This window comes from Scleropages formosus, chromosome 24 (genome assembly GCF_900964775.1).
Source record: "Scleropages formosus chromosome 24, fSclFor1.1, whole genome shotgun sequence".
Classification (NCBI taxonomy): Eukaryota; Metazoa; Chordata; class Actinopteri; order Osteoglossiformes; family Osteoglossidae; genus Scleropages; species Scleropages formosus.
The window spans coordinates 7,351,510-7,371,302 of NC_041829.1; the positions used below are offsets into that span (position 1 = coordinate 7,351,510).

At 46.2% G+C, this 19,793-nt stretch overlaps 1 protein-coding gene across 1 annotated transcript in view; it reads left to right on the forward strand.

Annotated features, from left to right (window-relative positions):
• snd1 (staphylococcal nuclease and tudor domain containing 1) overlaps positions 1 to 19,793 on the forward strand; it is a 172,342-nt gene that overhangs the window by 104,476 nt on the left and 48,073 nt on the right. Inside the window, exon 17 of the mRNA XM_029248955.1 lies at positions 13,620 to 13,808. Within this exon, the coding sequence (XP_029104788.1) occupies positions 13,620 to 13,808 (189 nt within the window). The remainder of the gene's footprint in view (positions 1 to 13,619; positions 13,809 to 19,793) is intronic.

Genomic DNA, 19,793 nt, shown 5'->3' on the forward strand with positions numbered 1-19,793 from the left:
GTGTGTGTGTGTGTGTTCTCTGACTGTAACACAAGAAGATGCACGGCACGTGCAGATGTGTGCACCTTGAGGGCATTCATGCAGAGATGCCACGTGTTGAGTGACCGTGCAGGGTTGTGCGCATTGAGCCACGCTCACGATAATTGTGGCAGAGGTAAAGGTTGCCATCCATACCTACAGTAAGGGGCAGTGTGAGTATTACACACTTGTGAAATAAGAGCTGTCTCTGAGCCATGAGAGAGATACCCAGAGTCTTTATAAAACAGTTGTAAATGTTTATAGGAAACATTCTCGCTGATTTATACCGGTTTGTGTCAACATTTATTGGTTTGGTCAGAGATTCACACAACTGTAAATACCTGAAAGGCATGTTTTTGCTTTTACTTTAAATTTATTCTCGTTGTCATAATTATTATTATCTTGTTGTGTCCTTCCCTCGCCCCCGTTCCTGTGCCAGCGAGCAAATCCTAATTCAGAGCTTTCAGAGTCACTGGGCCACTGCAAGGAGGTATTTGTAGTACAATAGTGAAGCATCTGTGGCCATGACAGAGGGTACTTACATAGTGTAATAGAGGCTTATTCTTATTTTGTGATCTACCCTCAAGATTGACTTTTGAGAGCTTTCACGGGTTACAGGTAAACTGAATAACAAACCATCACACACTACATTTGCAGCAGGCATACGAAAGCAAGAACTAAGATAATGACAAAAGCAAAGAGTTAAGTTAATAAATACTGAGTTAAATAAAAGAGGGTGATCAGCAAAGTAGTTTACGGTGGTAAAGTGGCAAAATGGCGGCACAGTGAGTAGCACTGCTGCCTCACAGCACCTGGGTGGTGCAAGAGAACGTGTGTTCGATCCACACTCAGTCTGCATGGAGTTTGCATGTTCTCCCCGTGTCTGCATGGGTTTCCTCCAGATGCTCTGGTTTCCTCCCACAGTCCAAAGACATGCTGTTGAGGTTCACCCGTAGTGTGTGAGTGACAGAGAGAGTGTGTTCCACTGATGTATGGATGAGTGACCCATTGTAAGTAGTGTGTCTAGCAGTGTAAGTCACCACGGTGAATACGATGTGTGGGCTGATAACACTACATAGAGTTCGTTGGAAGTTGTTTTGGAGAAAAGCATCTCATAAATAAATAAATCTAAAATGGCAACGGAGGAGAAAAAACAAAACTCCAGACTGACTTAAAACTGGAAAAGATAATCCTCCCCTGAACCACGCTCAGTTGGCACAGACGTTGGACTGACACAGGCAAAGATTAGCATTTTTCCTCATTGCCTTCAAGTTTGTCTTTTTTAGCATGTGATAGTTTTTCAGACCCCTGTGTATATAAACAAACAGAATAAAATCTTTCCGTACAGTGCCTTCTCCTTGTCGTGTCTTTGAAGAGGTGCATGTTATAGCAGCTGCGTGGTCCTGGTGCTTCAGCATGTGATGCATCCAGAGTATATTGGGTTTTGTTTTCTCCAGCAAAGTATCTCTGCATCGTTATTGTCATCAAAGATGAACATTTGGTGAATTGACATATTTTGGATATTTTTGCTTGACCTGCAGGGAGAAATATCTCTGTTTTAATTAGAGTGTGCTGTAATGAACAGGGGATTATGGGATTCCACGCCTAAGCAAAAACACGTGGGGGAAGCTAATTTGACTGGAGACATAAGAAAATCCCCACCGTGTTTAAAAATCCATTTTTATTCCATTTGTTTATGCCCTGTATACATATGCTTTTTTAAATGCATAATTATATTGATGTTTCATTTGTCATATTCAGCCGTCAGTTTGCAAATCTGCAGGCCACGCATTTTAACACACAGCTCAGTTAAAATGATTTGCCTCAGAAATTGTGGGCAGGTAATACCCCCCCCCCATATTGCAATACTACTGGAAGATGTATATAAATGTTATCACCCCCTCAATGCACTTCATCAGAGGCAATAGCATGTCCCTCCATGGAGCTGTGATATATGAGAGCATGTTTTGTCTTATCTCCAAGTGTGATTTTATAAGCCTCCACAGGGCCATTGTCCAGGAGGATTTGTTCCTGCTGGAGTCGAACAGTGATAAATGCTCAACAGTGCTTTTGAAATTGCACCGTCACCCCAGCCGTGTGTTATACGTGGCATAGCTGTAGCATTAATTGTAACAGCACTGATTGAATTTCCTTAAAAAATAAAAATAAGTGAACCATTTGAAGTTGTACCTGGGGAAGATCACTGGAACATTTATTATCATTGCAGTGCTGTTTGCTTTGAAATGCCATTATCTGTGTGTTTTGCACCTTCTTTTTGCCTTTTTTCTCCGTTGATTTTTATGCTGAAAGATGATCACTGATAAGCAGAAGTAGAGGAAACTGCTGTTCCAGCATCACTGTTTCCACACCAGGTTGGTTTTACCTTAGATTCACGGACAGAGTAGACCTTCTAGGCTTTGGTCAAGTCTTCATATAATATGCACATCATTCGAGCAAAATCCATCAAACATTTCCAAGTATCATTTGTCTCTTGTATTATAGTTACCCCTCCACCCTCCCAATAAATCATTCCACTGTCTGCATCATATCATCTCAATACAGATTTAAAAGGCTTGCAAAAAAGCAAATCCCTGGGGTTGCGAATATGAAAATCATTAAAATCTAATTCCAGGATGCAGATCTGCTGCACACCTTGTTTATACCTTTTTTGTTATGCCATTATTGCTGCTGAAAGTGAAAGATAAGCTGTCTACACGCCCCCTCTCCATAAATGAGCCAATTTGTTTTTTTGTGCAAACTCCATTATCGTCCGCTAAGCAATGCAGCCGGTAAAAGCTGCGGGAGCAAGGTGTGCTGGTAATCAAGGCCCCGTGAAGTACAAGAGAAGGAAGAGGAAAGTATGTTAATTAAGGTTACTGACACGGATACTAGACCTGAGACCAGGTGCCCACAGTTGGCTCGTGGCTATCTGTCAAGGCGTTGAAGTAGTAGCATCAGCTTTCCTGGTTTCTGAAGTCTTCAGTTTGTGAGCACTTTCCACACTGCTGTACCTGGGCGCTTGTGGAACACCGCAGTAGTGCAAAGCCAGCGGAGTGGAACCACCGGGGTCATCTGTAATCTCACACCTATCTCTATGCCGTTAAGGCTCTTCCCAGTTGTAAAATGCAATGGAGTGATGCAATATACCGCACTGGGGTGAAATAATTTCTGTGCTCCAACCCTATATCCATACAGAGTGTTAGGGAATGAGAAAAATGCTGACTATTCATTGCTTCTGCTCTTGCTGTGTCCTTTGGCTTAGCACTGGTGTTGTAGACACTTTTCCTGGAAAGCAGGGCGCGAGGCTAAAAGCCCTGAAAATCAATGTGGGAAAAATGGCACCCCGTCAATGGCTGTCGGCATGGCGACAGAAGTCCTTGGTCCGGCTTTGTGGTTGTCGGCAAGGATAGCTGCCGGTCAGCGTGAGGACACGGATGCTCCGACACCTGAGTAGCCGAGCACCTTGCTGCCTGTCCGTTAACGGACATTGATAACGGATGTTATCCCAACAGGCCGGTGCTGAGAGGCTGCTCAGAGCCATCGCTGTCTTTTCACTTGAGCTGCCAGTCTTTATTATGCACTGTATCATCTGATGCGTTCGAAACAGCTTTGAAAAATGGCTTTTTTTTTGTTCGGACACCACTAACTCGCCGCGCCTTGTCAGGGCCCCCATTGCGCCGCGTTGCACCGTGCTGAGTGAGAAGAGCGGTAATTAGCAGGACACATACATTGATCGGGCAGCTCTCTAAGTGAGTTTGCACACGGTGGCATTTGCAGCACTCTCGTTCTCTGCATGGTAAAGATTTTCAGAGACTGAAAATGAGATTTTTTTGGATGGAGGTGCTCATGTGCTTTTCGTGTTTGTGTAAATGTTTGTCAGAAGGACAAACCCAATTTTCTTACCTCGCTTAATGTTAAGTTAGATTCTAATATTTAAAAAAACAGCCTTTTGTCACATATCAAGGTTAATTTGTCCTGTGAAATTCTCTGTCATATTCCTATTTTGAGGTGCGTCGAGTTATGTCCTATGAAAAAATATTACTTCCAGGATGAAAAATGTCACCTAAAATTTAGTCACACCCACATAAAGGGTATTGTTTCTGTACTACAATGAGAACATAAACATATAGTATTTGTAACAAAAGATTTTTCTATTTTTAATTACAAGATTGTAAGAAGATTATTTGTATCTTGCTGTGCTTTGAAGGAAGCAATTTTTTAAAATACGTTCCTGGACAGCTTGTGTTTTGCACAGCTCTGTTTTCATTTTGAAGTGCTTCACAGGTGAGTGTTCTGTTACCCTCTTTTTAAATTATAAATACGTCGCTAATGACCACATCCTTTTCTGACTTTTCTAAATTTAAACTGAGTTCTTGAATTCAGGGGTCACTATTACAGTGGCCTTGTTATCAAACTGTCTTTATACCGGTCTTACAGTCTTTATACCAGCCTGTGTTGCACTGGGCCTCAATGCTGAAGTGACATGCGGGCAGAGGAGACTGGCGTTCCTATGCTATATACCTAAGAGTCTTTTTTCCACCCATTGTGGAACCAAGGTGATTGTACAGCGGACATAATTGAGCCTGACCTGAATAATTAGCCTTCTGTGAAAGAAAGTATATCTTTTCCGAAGCTGTTGCAGTGCTTTTTTGTTGTACGGCTCACCGTTATATGATTTGCTGGGTGTAAAAATAAGGTAATCTCTTTGTGGTACACTGAACCATGCAGTTGAGGACTCCCATGGGTTGCCGGTTTCATTGTGCAATAATATATGCCTTCCCAGGTGACTTCATTGAACTTGATGACCCAGAACCTAATGTATTGCCTTCAGAAAGATCAACTGATGGGTGTGCCAGTTGTATCATGATGGTTATGAACTGAGGTTGTTTTGCCCTGCTCCTTACTGGACAGGTGAAATTTAAAGGTGGGACTTGTAAGGAATCTTTTCATGAGGCCCTCAGTCAGTGTGAGATTTGTGGCATTCTACCCAGACCCTGTTAAACGTTTATCCTTTCACAGGTTCGGTGAGCTAAGAGGCAGACGCATTTTCAGCAGCTCATCCAGTTTGGCTTTTTGTTTTTCCGAGCATCATTTTGAGCGCAAACTGCAGCGAAGGTGCCATGGAGAAGCCCAGTCGCTGGGTGCACTCCTATCAGCTCTCCCTCATTCGAGTCTCGTCTCTCGATGGTTCATTTCGTATTTCGCTTTAATCCCATCCTGCGCAGTCTGCGTACTGCCGTTCCACGCGCTTCCCTCGGTAATAATTTCCCAGTTTGTCTTGCGGCTAATTCTGTGCAATGACCTGCAGGGCGATGGATGGTTTCTCTGCTCCCTCTCTGCTCGAGGGAGCGGTCAGATGAGGAGAAAACAGGCACTTGTTTCCTGCTACTGAATTCCCTTTGATTCTTTCCATTAAAGCAGGTGTTCTTTGCCGGGGGTCCGAGGGCCCCTTGAAGGTTCGCGGATGGACTTTGCTGGGTCTGTGAAGCACAGGCTTTCGTTTAAAATAATACCATTTAACTTTGAGCATAATACTGTGTCTTAATAAATAAACACATGGCATAATTGAGTGTGAGTGAAGGTAATCAGGTTGCAGTGCAGCACACCAACTGCAGAGCTTCCTCAGGATTTATTTATGGACATTTTTCTGGCAGGGGGTCCTTAGCATTCATCAGAATGTTAAAGGGGTCCATGGCCTAGAAAAGGTTAAGAAGTGCCGCTCGAGAGGCTTTCAGCTCATTATGTCGCTCTTACCACGGTGCCGTCAACCTTAGCATTTAGCGGTGAATCTGCTGTAGAGAATGTCTGAATTAATAACGCTTAAATGTGCATCGGCATTTTGTTCACGTTAGAAGTACATGTGGTTTTGTTTAAAAATGAGGAATGGATCACAATTCTCAGAAAAACACACACACACACACACACACACACACACACACACACCGGTGGGTGATTTTCCGGTAGCCCTGTTAAGGTTTTTCTTCTAACCTCCTCCCCTTAAACAGCTCAGTGTGTGAAAGATAACGCGGTATGGGTTGCAGTAATGGGAAGCTGGAGGGGGGGGAATCAATACAGGATGGCATAAAATAAGTGACGGGCTACGTTTGAAGATGGCTATTTGTATTCCGGGGAAAATTGGAATGCATCCTGTGCTGAGTTCAGCTCTGACAGCTCTACAGGCCGACTTCTGTTCCTCCCTCCCCTGCCTCCGTTTGTAGGATTTACTCCCAGCTTTACACAGAAATATCTACCGGCTTTCAAACACTGCAGGTTCACTCACTCGCACACACTCCCTGCCACTGTGACAGTTGTAACGCCAAAGTAGTACAACAATAGATTGTTGGTGTGTGTACTGGTATATTGGGATATGTATGTATGTCCATGGATGAATAATGAACAGATAGATAAAATATATTTGCTGATACCGTAATATCACCGGTGTGCTTTTCCATCGCACTGTTGTGGTAACATTTCACATTTTCACTAGAGCTAATGATACTTTAACACATTAACGCATTAAGAATACCCTTCTCAGATCACTATGATTATCATCATACTCGCTTCATTTTATTTGATTTGTGCAGTATGCAACATATCTAGCAACCTAATTCATATGCTATGCTGTATATAGGGATACCAGTCAGTGGTTTAAATGGTCATCCGGCATTGAGTGGCTGTAATTAAAAAAAAAATAGTCTGTCTTTCTCTCTGGGTCTTAATCTTTCTTTTTATTATAAAGCCAGATATAGTGTAAAACAATATATAATTAAGACCTCTCTGGCACTGGGTTAACTAACCGTTACATTTCAGCTTTTTACGTGAAAATTAATGGGACATGAAGGCCTGTGTGTCCACCCCTGACTCCCATTTGCGATTCACATGGAGGTGTTTTGTTCTTCTGCAAATTGGGACGTGCACAAGAGAGGAGACCGCCGTTGCCAAATTGGACAAATTCCCCAATGAGCGTCATTGCATGAGGGTCCAATTTTATCACTAACATTTCGGAAAAATAAGCCTTGTTACACTTGGCATTTAAAACTTCTTTCTCAAAGTTTTATCACTTTTCTGGCCAATTTTAATAACTGTAATGAGAAAATATTCATTATTGTAACATGAATCTTGATGCAGTTTCGATTCAATGACTCTGTGGAAAATCCCCTTATTTTACATGAACCGCAGGGATATGTAAAGAGGTTACGTGAATGCTACCTTCTATAACGGGCTTTTTTCCCCACTAGTTTCACAGATTGATAACATATGTAATGCTATATTATATTCTATATTATCATTATTTTCACTTTGAATTCTAAACCTGTTTTCTGAAAAGAATCAAAACAAAGTTGCTGCTGGACACCCAAACAATAAGATATATGGAGCCAGTCGATGTTACTGTAGAGCACATGGAGCAATGTCATGGGAGACAGATACACCATAAGTCACGCGTATATCATAATTCGAGGACCACCAGTGCTGTAAAGTTGTGTGTTTTCCAGGCAGGTATTTACTGTTTTTCGGATTGTCTTTAATTGTAGAGGGTGTAAAATGAATGAGCTTGTCTTTAATGTCTGCTTCATAATCATATTCCTGTTTTCTATTAGTGTTAACGAGGGGAATTAAGTCCTGTAAATGCTTCTTTTGCTGATAATCACGATCAGAAGCAACACGGTATTGAAGCCGGTGCCACAAAATCCATTAAGTGTCAAGGTTTTCGGCGCACAGTGGGGCATTTCTTTAAAGTGAGAGGTGTCTCATTAAGACATCATCAAAAAGAAAGGCGAAGATCGTCATTAAGATGGAATACGTCTCGTATTGTTTTTAAGTGACTCTAAATGCCAGCAGTAAACATTTCTCATGTATGATTTAGGAAGCCTGAATTACCTCCGTGTCTGAGCGATGACTGTAAATAACACTGACTTTCTGTGCCGCATGTTTATTTGCTGTAGCAAAGCCACAGGCCCAGTGCGGGAACCACCTGAATTTATTTTGTTGAAGGCTTTTTTGAGAGCAGTTTCCATTTCTACTTGTGCGTTCAGGCAGTGGGTCCTTTGTTACGCTGCGGGGTTTTTTAAAAAAAAAAAAAAAAAAAAGTGTGTGTGTTGTACTTGTCAGCTCGTCCTTGTTTGGAGCATCTGGAGGGTTCCATCTGGAACCCTCCTCCCAAGGAGTGACTCTGCATCAGAGCCTGCTTAGGACCCTCTCTGTCATTTTGGGTGAAATTCACGCCACGTTCAGGTGACGGGACAGTGGGTTGGCAATGTTCTTCTGGGCGTCTACCAGACGTGTGTGAGCAGGGCTACCCGCACCACCCTTCGCATCATTGCCAGTTCTTGTTTGATCTCGTGAGCCGTGCAGCCGCCGCCCCTGAATGGCTCCGCGCTCAGTTCGCAGCGACTTGCCACTTTAGATTTCGCTCTTCCTGCAAAGGGGCAACTCCAGGAAGCGCTCTTAGTTTCTCGTGTTGCTTTTTAAACTCCAAAGCATACAGCAGGCAACCCGTTGTCCTGGTGCGTAAAAGCATCCCCTGCCAGAGTAAAATGTTGGGATTAAATGGGGTCAGCAGGTGGCGTAGTGGTCAGAGCTACTGCAAGGCACTCAAAGGATTCAGGTTTGAATCCCACCTCCTGCTGTAGTACCACTCAGCCAAGGTACTTATTCTGAACTGATGCAGTAAAAATACTGAGCTGTATAAATGTGTAAAACTAAGTGATTCATTTAATAAGTAATAACCAGTACAGTATGTGGGTGCCAAGTGCTTTTCGAATACAGCATGCTCCCCATGGGCGAAATGTCACATCACAGAATTTTACTTCATTTCACTCCAGTGTTATTTACAATGTTATGTCTGTGGATGATGTGTAAAGGTAAAAAGATTGTTTTCTTAACAGTACCTAATGTAGCAGAGCTCCAGCCTTGTCCTTGAAGGTCCCAGGTTCAGATCCCACCTTCTTCTGTAGTGCTGCTGTTGGTCGACGTACATACCCTGAATTGATACAGTAAAAATTACCCTGCTATGTAAATGGTTAAATCTGTGTAAGAAGCTTAACACTGTAAGTTGCTGTGGAGAGAAGTATCAGTTAAATGAATAAACTATTAATAATATCCTTGGGAAGGAAAGTCGGTGCAAACGTGAGCTGCATTCAGGGCCTTTTTGGGTGTATCAGTTGAAGAGCCACTGGCTCTGAGTTCACAGTAATTGAGGAGTGAACACGCCACATCTGTTTTCCTCTTGGTGTCTGAGTGCCCCCCCACGGCCTGTCGCACCACCCTAGACGCTGAACGTCAGCAGGAAAGACCGTGGCGTTAGCGTCGTTACCATGGTGCTACATAACCATAGACATTGGAACACACACAGCTTACATGTCTGATTCCACACTACTAGACAGGATGGGTCTGCTGTGGAGGATTGTATTTTTTTTATTGTCATCATTGATGTTACAAACAAAGCAATGGGGGGGGCACTTAAGCACTTAATCAATACTGTCATAATATCCCCACAGAGATTCTGATTTGTGTTAAGTTTTTATATTTTTTTTGTTTGCGGTGCACATTGACTCGTATCCAATTATCTTGTATCATGTTTGCTCCTCCAGCTCTTTCATTTGTAGAATTAAATTGTGAACCATGGAGGAATGTATAATAGAATAATATATGAGTTGCAAAGTTCATTCCGTTCAAAGAGGACTGTAGCAATTGCATAATTGGAATATTGCTACTTGTAAAATCCGTGAGCCAAAAAACAGTCTGCGTGTAAATTTGGAGGGGGTGAAAAATTAATTAATTCAGGTGGAATTTTGCCATCATAAAACACTATGATTAGTAGGCAAGTTTTTCTTTGCTGAGAAGCTCTTAACTGTATTTTCTGTAATTTACTGTTTCCTTTGCTCAAATCTAATAAGTGTCTCTCAGCTCTGGTTTGCCTAATCCCTTAAAGCAGGAAAGGTTTAACGCTTCGCTATATTTCTTCTCTCTTTGCTTACAATAAATGGCTCTATATGGAGTAATGTGTAGCACGGAACCCTGTATCAGAGTCCTGCGAGATTTCAAGTGGCGCTGCAAATCGCAGCGTTTTATCAGAGCTACACTCGAGCCACGGCTTATTGTTTTGGACTGTTATGTAGTAATGGACTCCATTGCGACAATGTCATTTGTGTTGCCAGGGTGCAAGTTCCTGGTGAGGATGCAGGCTGCCAGCACTACAGTGGCGCTGCCTTTTGACATTTCGAAGGCTTGGGGCATCGATGCGTTGGAATGGGAGTAGAGAGGTGCTTGTGCAGCCTCCGCGGTGCCTGGGAAGAGGCTCAGACTGCAGAGGACGGAGCCCCTTGGGGCTGGTGTCACCGGGTATCTGGGCAGGTGGGCGGTTGTGATGGGTTTGGGTTCAGAACCAAGACCCATGGCTCAAAAATATACTTCTGGCGTTTTAGTATCTTGCAGCTGACCCACTTGATCGTGATCCCAAGTCGTAATTATTATTATTATTATTATTATAGTCTTGTGGTGCTCAGAATGGCAAGTGCAGCAGAGGAATGATCTCTCTTGGTGTGAATAGGGCAGGGTCATTCAGAACCCTTCGCCGTATCTCTACATGCTTTTCTCCCACGCCAAGAGCTAACTATGCTTTTATGCCTTCCCACAATCCCCTTCACCTTTGTCCAGCGTGTCCCCCATGCCGGCTCTGGCATAGAGGCGAAAAGAAGTCCTGGCTGTAGCTGCCGTATGGGGAAGTCTGCTCTGGGCTTTGTTTATGGCGATGTACTGCTGTCCTCCTCACAGGGCACCTCGCTGACTCTGCGCCCACTGCGGGAAAGTGGCTCTCGTACAGTTTTCCAGGAGACTTGGACTCAAAGTGACACTAGATTGTATGAAAAAGGTTTTTATTTCATAAGGCATTTCGGAGGGTTCTCATTATGCTCGACCTCAGTGTATGGATGCCGAGTGTACTTGTATGTACTGTACTTACTCATAGGTGGACTAAATACATATGTGCTTTTCTTTAAAACTGAGGGTCTTTGGAGTCTCAGCGAGGCACAAATAAGTTGAAGAATGATGGTGTATTGCAGTCCTGCAGAATGTCCCCGATGTTACCCCAATGCAAACGGCCGCCCACGCCTGCGGTCCACCCCCCACCCTTCCCCATCCTCTTTATATAGCCTCTTCTCCCCTTATCTGTCTGAGTTATAAAACAGACCTTCCACAGAGGACCTGGCTATTCCAGAAATTTCCACAGCACTGAAAGAAGAGTAAGAGAAGGCAGACACATAACAATATAGTGAATTAAGGAAAAGACGTGAATGCACTACAGCGAATAATATAATGGGTAGTAATTAAGGCATAATTAAAAGTAAGCAGTAGTAAAAAGTAATAAAGAACGAATAATATGTCGCTGTGGAAATGGCAGTCCAACAATATACATGAGTATGTGTGCGGTATGTATATGGTATATGGCAGAGTCCACAGTGGAAAAAGAACAGCTAAAGAGGGACGGGCAGGATTTGTGGTTCCCTATGAGAACATGGTGGAATTCCACTAAGCTCAGTTTAGCTGTGGGATTACAAGCACGGTAGCTCACCGTGTTCACTCGTCATTGTACCGGCGCATGTTAACAGCTCTGCTGGCTCATCGTCGCTACCCACATTAGCATTTGTACCACAATACAAATGGATGTGGTACTTCATTCGCTCGCAGTGCAGCAGTAATATTCTCCCTCTGTAGAAGCATGTGTCTGTGGAGGAGTGTTTCCCGCCCGTGTTGGCAGGAGCGCCATTCCACTGGCACGGGGTGTGTCCCGCCGCAGCCATATTGCGGCTGACAGCACGGCCGGACTGTGGCACCACCAGCCCAGCAGGCCCCCCGAATTCCTCTTTCTGCCTCAGTGGAAGATTGATTCGGGCCTTCCGTGCTGTAATTTCTGTGTCAGAGCCGCTCGTTCCAAGACAGAGGACCCTCATCGTTTCCATTTCTGAGCGAATATTATCCTGAATTTGGGGCAGCTCTTCGAATGCACTGTGTCACACTCGGGATGTTTTTGTGTGCCGAGGGATTGTGTGTGTGCACGTGCATGTATTTACCTTTTCCCCGGAAGTCTCACTGTGATTTCACATAACATGTTCTCGTAGGAATACTCCTCTAAACGGTGTGTAAAGGCGCAGAGTTGTCCAAGGGTGTGTTAATACAGAGGCGACAAGTTAGGTTTTGAATGCCTAATTTATCTGGCTGCGTGCGCTTCAGCGGGCACTCGGCGCATCCAGCACCTGTGGGTTTTTTGAGAGAGAGAACATCCAAATCGTGCCGGCGAGATTCTCACAGGCCGACCAGAGGGCTGCCGGGCAATGCGATTCCAGGCGAGCCTCAGAAAGCAGACGTGGCGCCGCCGCTAGTAAATGGGTCGTGCGGATGCAAGTGCCGAAAGCCCCCCAGGGCAGGCATTCCCTGTCCCAAATCCAGCGCCCGCTTCCCGCGGATGAGAGCCCGGCCCGGAGGCTGCGCCTGCCCGAGTAGAAAGCTCACATCACCTGCCAGCGAACGGCAAAGTCCTTCGGAGGAGATGCGCCTCGGTGTTTCCCGGACCCACCGTTCCGGGGAAGACCCTGCCCGCTTCTCGGGCAGCAGTGTGCCGCGTGTTCTCTGCAGGGATTAGGAGGGGATTGACTGCATGCGCATGTGTGTGGTGGGGGGACGTTTGTCGATTGCTGCCAATTAGACCAGGCCAACACGCTGTGGCCATACGGTGCCCCTCCCCCTCGTACCCAGTCCTACCGCTCGTCTGGCCCTAGGACCCTCAGGTGGGATATCTGCCAGAGGCGCATGCTGCTCTCGGCTTAGGGCCATGCGACGGTGTATCCGAAGGGCCGCGTTGTGACGTTGGGCCAAAGAGAAGGACGTTGTCAGAGCTCAGAAGAGCATTTCGTTTTGCCTTAGATATCGCGGATGCCGCGAAAGTAACTAGAAAGGAGAACCTCTCGGTTCGATCTCCTTGACAACTGTTTTGTTTTTAATAATTGGAGTTTCTTGCTTCTCAGATCGCAGCACGAAAACGTGGCTCTCAGTGGGAAATGTGCTGCGCTAAAGACCTGTTCTAGCTCTCCGTAGATTTTGTTTGAACACGTCAAAAATCAGTCATGGCTCAGTTTCTGATCAATTAATTGGCGCACAAAGATTAACTTTTGAAATATTGAGATGACTGCACAGTGGAAGAGTTGGCTGACTGGTCGTTGCATTGCGACACGGTGGAGCTCAGCCGTGGGTTTGATGTGTAACAGCAGCCATTATCAGCCAATAGAACCGAACAGCATACCGTGTGCTTCTACTGCTTGTTGCAAAGTGCTCTACAGTCCATCGATGTCCCTGAGTCTGACCACAGTTATCGTCACACCTCATTTTGTGGTCCACATCAGCGGGGGTGGTTGGATGCTGAACACTGGGAATCGAGCCACCTGTGTGTCTCAGTGGCAGTGTTGTATTACCCAGTGAGATACCGCATCCACAGTCCCTTCTAGGCTCTTCCTGTCCTCCCTTCTTCCACGTCGAGAGCCTTAACCGCCTCCCAAAACACGCTTCCTGAACGATACCAAACTTCACCAAACCCCTTCTTTCTCCCTCAGGTGGAGGTAGAGGTGGAAGGTATGGACAAGGCGGGTAATTTCATCGGCTGGCTGCACGTGGACGGAGTGAACCTGTCGGTGGCACTGGTGGAGCACGCCCTGTCCAAGGTGCACTTCACCGCCGAGCGCAGCTCCTACTACAAGGCGCTGCAGACTGCCGAGGAGGGAGCACGGCAAAGGAAGGACAAGGTAAGAAAGCTGCTCTGCCCTCTGAGATATTGTAACCTTTCGACCTTGAGCCCTCGCTGTGCTTACGCGGACGTGTTTGCCTTTTCTCGATGTGTTGCTGTGGCCCAGCACTCTTCATGAAATTACTTTCTAAAAAATTACGGAGAGCAGATCAGCGCTTCGTTGGCGCTCCCCTGAGACATTTCTTCTTTGGATCCTTTGTTTCTGCTCCAGAATATTCTTCCAGAAACTGATGAGCAAACCTGTCGTTCTCAGTCCGTGTCTCCCGTGTGCGGGACCTTCAGATAGTGCCCCATTGTCACCGCGTCGCCGATAAGAGGCGGAAAGGAGTGCGGGGAAGGTGTCCCCACCATTATCGGCGGTGGCAGAGCAGGTAGCGCCGCGCTATCAGGGCAGCGAGTGTGAGCAGGTGACGGCAGGAACAGAGGAAGCGTGTGTCTGGTGAAGGGTGTAGTGCTGATCGCTGAGGCCCACTGTGACCATTTCGTCCATGGATGTGTTCAGGTGGAAGTCTCACTTTGGATGCAGGATGCTGTGAGACGAGACGAGTGACCGTAGAAAGCCGTATGCCACAGGGACTTCCTGTTCACACACACCAAGTAGTCAGGTGATGTTGGGGTGACTGGTGTGGAGGGAAGAACCCAGGAAGTGTTGGTTTCTCTTTTAACAGCTTTTTGGAGTCCTTGGTCAGGAGAGACGGCTGGAAAATCATCTCAGTTGAGCCGCCCACACGCACGCAGCGGAGGTTTGCACTGGTGGTCATTGCACCAGGGATTTATGATTCAGTCCACCTATGTTACTTTGGCACTCAACAGCGCATGCGTGTATTTGTAAATATACTTCAGTAGTAATCCATAATAATGCAGAAGTCACGGTAACCTGCTCATAACCAGAAGGGTTTGTCCATCTTTGCTTCTCGTTTTAGGGACGCAGGATATTTTTGCAGGACTTGTAGTTGAAAGGACGTGAAAAAAAATTGACACTCAATGTGCTGCGTGTCTGTGTATGGGATTAGAGCTACTGCCTTGCACTCAAATCACCGAGGTTCAAATCCCACCTCCTGCTGTAGTACCCTTGAGCAAGGTACTTACCCTGTATTGATACAGTAAAAATTACCCAGCTGTGTACTGCAGCTTAGCAGTGTAAGCTCCTCAGTTTGGGAAACGTGCTGCTGTGTGTCGCGCACAGGCTGGTGTCAGGAGCCCTTTTATGAGGGAGTTGGATGTTGATTTAGTGGACCTCGGGGGGTCTTGGAGAGCCCCTCATTAAAGTGTGCTCCGAGAGAGGGGAGGGCAGGTTGGCCCACCGTGACACAAAGACGATGCCGTGAGAAGCTGGTTTTCTTCCATGGCCTTGTCACCGACTCCCATCTCGTCTTCTGTCGCCTAATGAGGTCGTCCGATGTCTGATGTTCTTGCAGCCGCTTTTTCGTACTCTGAAATTTTTCCATGAGATACACTGATGTTCTGCAGCCTGCTTTTCTGAATTGTCTTCTTACTTGTGTCGCTCAGGCACAGTGGCACAGCTAGTAGTGCGGGTGCCTTACACCTTCGTGATGTGTGTTTGAATCTGATTCAGTCTGTGTTGGGTTTTTGCGTTATACCCCACAGCTCTGGTTTCCTCCCACTGTCCCAACACACGTTTCAGGGGAACTGATGACTCTGTATTGACTGCAGTGCGTATGTGTGTTTCGTTGTTTTGCTCTGTAGATGTGTGAATGACTTGGCAGCTTACTGTAGTGTATCTAACACTTTCACCTTGTCACCTTGGACAGAGGTGTCACATCACAAATGACTCATAATAAATAATAAGTTGAGAGGACTCTGACACTCTATGCTACCTTCCTGGAAGCAGCCGCCCCGTCTCCATCTCACCGGTGCATTGGTTTTCTCGTTTTTGGCGTCCCACAGAAAAAGGTGTGTTCATGCGTGTTCACTTGTGCAGCGACCCGTGGCGTAGCCTTGTTGGATGGGCCCCGTCACTGCTGCTCACGTTTCTGCATAGGGGTCCCAGTGTTTCCTTTCTCATTTCACTTGTTTTTCAGTTTCTCCATTGCAGCGTTGCTCTTCTCTATTTTTACCTGAAGCTCTAACACCACGTAACTTCCATTGTATGCATTTATCTATTATTATCATTAAAATGGGTTAATTTTTCTTGATGTGGACTCAGTGACATTGATTGGGTTGTTTATTAGTGCTTGTTCCATTGTATTATTGAAGTTTGTTCCCATTAAAATGTGATGCCTGCACACCGATGCATATGAAAAAGCCTGTGCTAGTAATTGGAATAGACTAATTATGAAGATATCAAGAAAGGCTCCTCGGTGTAGTTGGAATTTCTGTTGATCGGGGCTTTTCCGATCTTATTAAAGAGCTGTGTGAGCGATGAGCTGCAGACTCTGTGTCCCCTGCACTCTGCAGTGACTGACACACACAGATGTACACACATACATACACGCACACTGACTCCACTTCCTAAATCGGCCCTCCTTCCAGTTCACCTCTTTCTTTTTTAATGGACTTAATGGATAGCGATGAAGAGCACGTCGAACAGGACCCTCCTTTCGAAAAGTAATTTAAAAGCTTGTGTGATTCTCGTCCATTTTATTTTAATTCTCTCCCTTTCTGTAGAGTACTTCTGAGAATTTGAGGCTTGTTAGGAGTTCCATAGAGTAGCATGACGGTCAGAGACAAGGATGCTTTGCAGTTGACCTTGTTTCCTGGCTGTGATCTGTAGCAGCAGCGATCGCACTGCATTGTGGGATTGTGTGTTACTGTGCTCCAGCATGTGAGTTGTTGCACTCGGGGCTTTGAGGAGATCCACCCCATGTCTCAGGACTCGCTGTGTTTCTACCTCAGATGTGGCCACAATCATACTCATTTGCTCTCTCGCTCTCTCTCATGCGCGCGTACACACACACACGCACTGCAGTCAATTTAGAGTTATGCTGCACTGGTCTGCTACTTTTGATGGAATGCTCCATTGTTTGCGTGTGTGTGTACGTAAAAGTGTTAGTGTCAGCAGGTGGCGCAGTGTGTAAAATCCCTGCTTTGAATGCAAGGACACACCTCATGTTATAGTATGTTTCATCAAGGTACTTACGCTGAGCTGACACAGTAAAGATTATTCAGGGGTGTAAATGGTTGGTTGTTACCATCGCTTTTGGGAACACTCTTTACATGTGGCCTTTGTGTTTGGGTTGAATTGTGGTTGACCCCCCCACCACCTTTTGCGTGAGTGCTCCGTAGCCAAATCCGGGGGCAAGTGTTGCTTTCCGGACTCTGCCATACTCCCCTCCCCATGTGCCATCACCAGGCAACAGCACCTAAACAACCCCCCAAGCTCCAGGTCTACATGTGAGCCTCTCCTTTTGCACCCTGGGTCTCGAATGGCACCAAGCTTGTCTAATTCGGGCATTGATTAGGGGTATCGATGAAGCGGTTCTCTGGCACATCTCTCTGCTGCGATTTCACCATGCTCCCGACGTTTGCTACCGCGGGTGAAATGCCTGTTCTGAAATGCCTCTTCCTTTCCTCTCCCTTTTCTAGCAGTCTCCTTTCTCTATTCCTCTTAGGGTCGCCCTTCATTTTCAAAACCCACACCAGGCTGTGTTCACTTTCCCTGACCGTGTGTTTCCCAGTCGTTCAAACATGTGAACGACTGGACTCCCACAGAAGGAAGAACCTGCGGTCAAATAAGTCGGAGAAGTCTGGACACTATTATAATATAGCGGTGCTCACCGAAAGGCCCCACGTTTATTATGGGTGCTTTGGCTGGCATGGGCAGACCGTCCATGTCGCCACCGTGAATTCGGCACATCACGTATTTAAATGCGAGCAGACATGGGGTGTGCAGAGTGCAAACGGTCTGGGCATGTGCCGCCAAGCGGTCACAACGTGGTCCTCCCTGTGGCCAATGGAGCGGAACCGTGGCTTTTGGGTTGAGCCAGTGCCTCTGCCTCCGGATGGGTTTTGCGTGACCGTGGTTCAGTGGAGACGTCCAGGAAGAAAGGAGTGCCGACGTGGTCTGGTGACCGGACTGACTGGATGCTGGGTACAGAGTAGCAACCCAACCCTCACTGCCTCTTTCTCATCAGGGCTTTTTAATATGAAGAGGATAGCGAAGTAGAGGTGCGGGCGATCTGGTACCCCCTTAGTCTCCCCCTTCTAAGTGCCGTGTGCTGCAACCAAAGGCCATTCACAGGAAGCAAGGCGCAATCAGCAGCCCCCACAGCCCCCATTGGCTCTGTACCCAGTGGTTTAACAGACTGGTCTTGCTTCGGTGGGCCGCGACCACAGTGCACCACAAATGCGGCCCTGTGAAACTGGGCGACACCTGTTTCTGCGGTCAAGACAAATGGGTGAATGTGTTTTACTTTGGAGTTTGCTTTGATCCCTCTGTCCCTCAGAGCTGGTGAATCCCTTTAACATTCAAGAAGGGTCTCCAAACTCATCTTGTTGACACCCACTTGTGTCTGGACCTCCTAACTGCTGCATACCCTTCAGTTCTGCATGAAGCTATTTGTGTACAGTGCACCTACAGACACACTACTGCCCAGGTGCTCTGCCCACACCGCCTTGTTGGAAACGTCTGCTTGCAGAGGGGACCCTGGGTCACTTCGCCATTCAACGTGGCGCGGGAGGCAGTCTGCTCGCTTGCTCGCCGTTGCTCCGCAGGGGGGCCACAGCCGAAGCTCAGAGACCTGCTGCGACGGCTCATTTATTGGTGCGTGTGTTCAGCAAAATGCCCTTTTTCTGCGTCTCTCGGGCTCCAATGTTGGGCAGAGTTTGCGTGTCCGTGTCGAGTGCATTAATAATGCTGACACAGAGCACTTGACAGTGATCACATGTTCTGACGTTTACAGTAGGTCTCAATGTTTGTCATTTTTTTTTAAACTTTTTCCATATAGTATGAACGCTGTACAATTACACTGTGAAATCAGTTGAATAGACGCTTGAACTGGATTCTGTGATTATAGGTTTTGGAGTTACTTGTGTAAAATTTACAGCTTTTGCAAGATAAATTTCCATAGTGTTATATTTTGGAATATCTTGTATTTCACAGCATGGCAGAGCATGGTTTTACTCCCTTGCAATATCTGATTGCACTGTGGTTAGAGCTGCTACCTTTGGGCTCCATGGTTGCAGGTTCAAATTCCAGCTGCAGCTGTAGTACCCTTGATCCAGATATTGAACCTAAATTGACGTAGTAAAAATTGCCCACCTGTATAAATGGGTAAATCCCTGTTAGTAGCTTAACACTGTAAGTCACTTTGGAGAAAAGCATTGTGTCAATGAACATGCAGATGAGTTGTGTGTGTTTATTGTTCCGCTGGGGTGCAGTTGACTGGTCGTATTTTCCACCGACGTTAGATTGCTGTGTATATCCTCCGCTAACGTGTTGCGCGTATTAAATGGGAAACAGTGCCGTTAATGATGTCGTCATTCCTGGGATGGAGCGTAGGCAGTCGCGGGCGCGCCCCATCCATTATTTAGCCGAGTGTCATCGCAGCAGTGACACGGTGTCATGAATTATCGGCCAGAAGAACAACAAGGTAATTAGTGTCACAATAGGGTGGGCGGGGGAGGGGGGGGGTGTCATCGCGTACGCGTCCGTTTCACAGCACAGGTGGCAGCCACTCACCCGTGGCAACGGCACCGCCCGCGGGCTGCCCTGTGCCCGGCCACGATGCCGGTCTGTGGGTTCGGCCTCCTCTCACACACAACAGCGTTTGTTCTCTTTGTCATACTCAACTTCCTGTGAACACAGGCCCATGTGCTTGTGCGTGCAGTTTTTGTGTTTCTGCATGTGTAGGCATGTATTTTTTTTTTTTTCCCTCCTCAAATCATGTTTTCTCTCAAAAGGGGGTTTTGATGTACTTTTGCTTGTCTAGGACAATAAATGGATGGAAATGTCATGTCAGGACCTGACAGCAGTGCTGAAAAGGCACTCTGAAATAGTGTAAATAACACAGGCATGGATCCT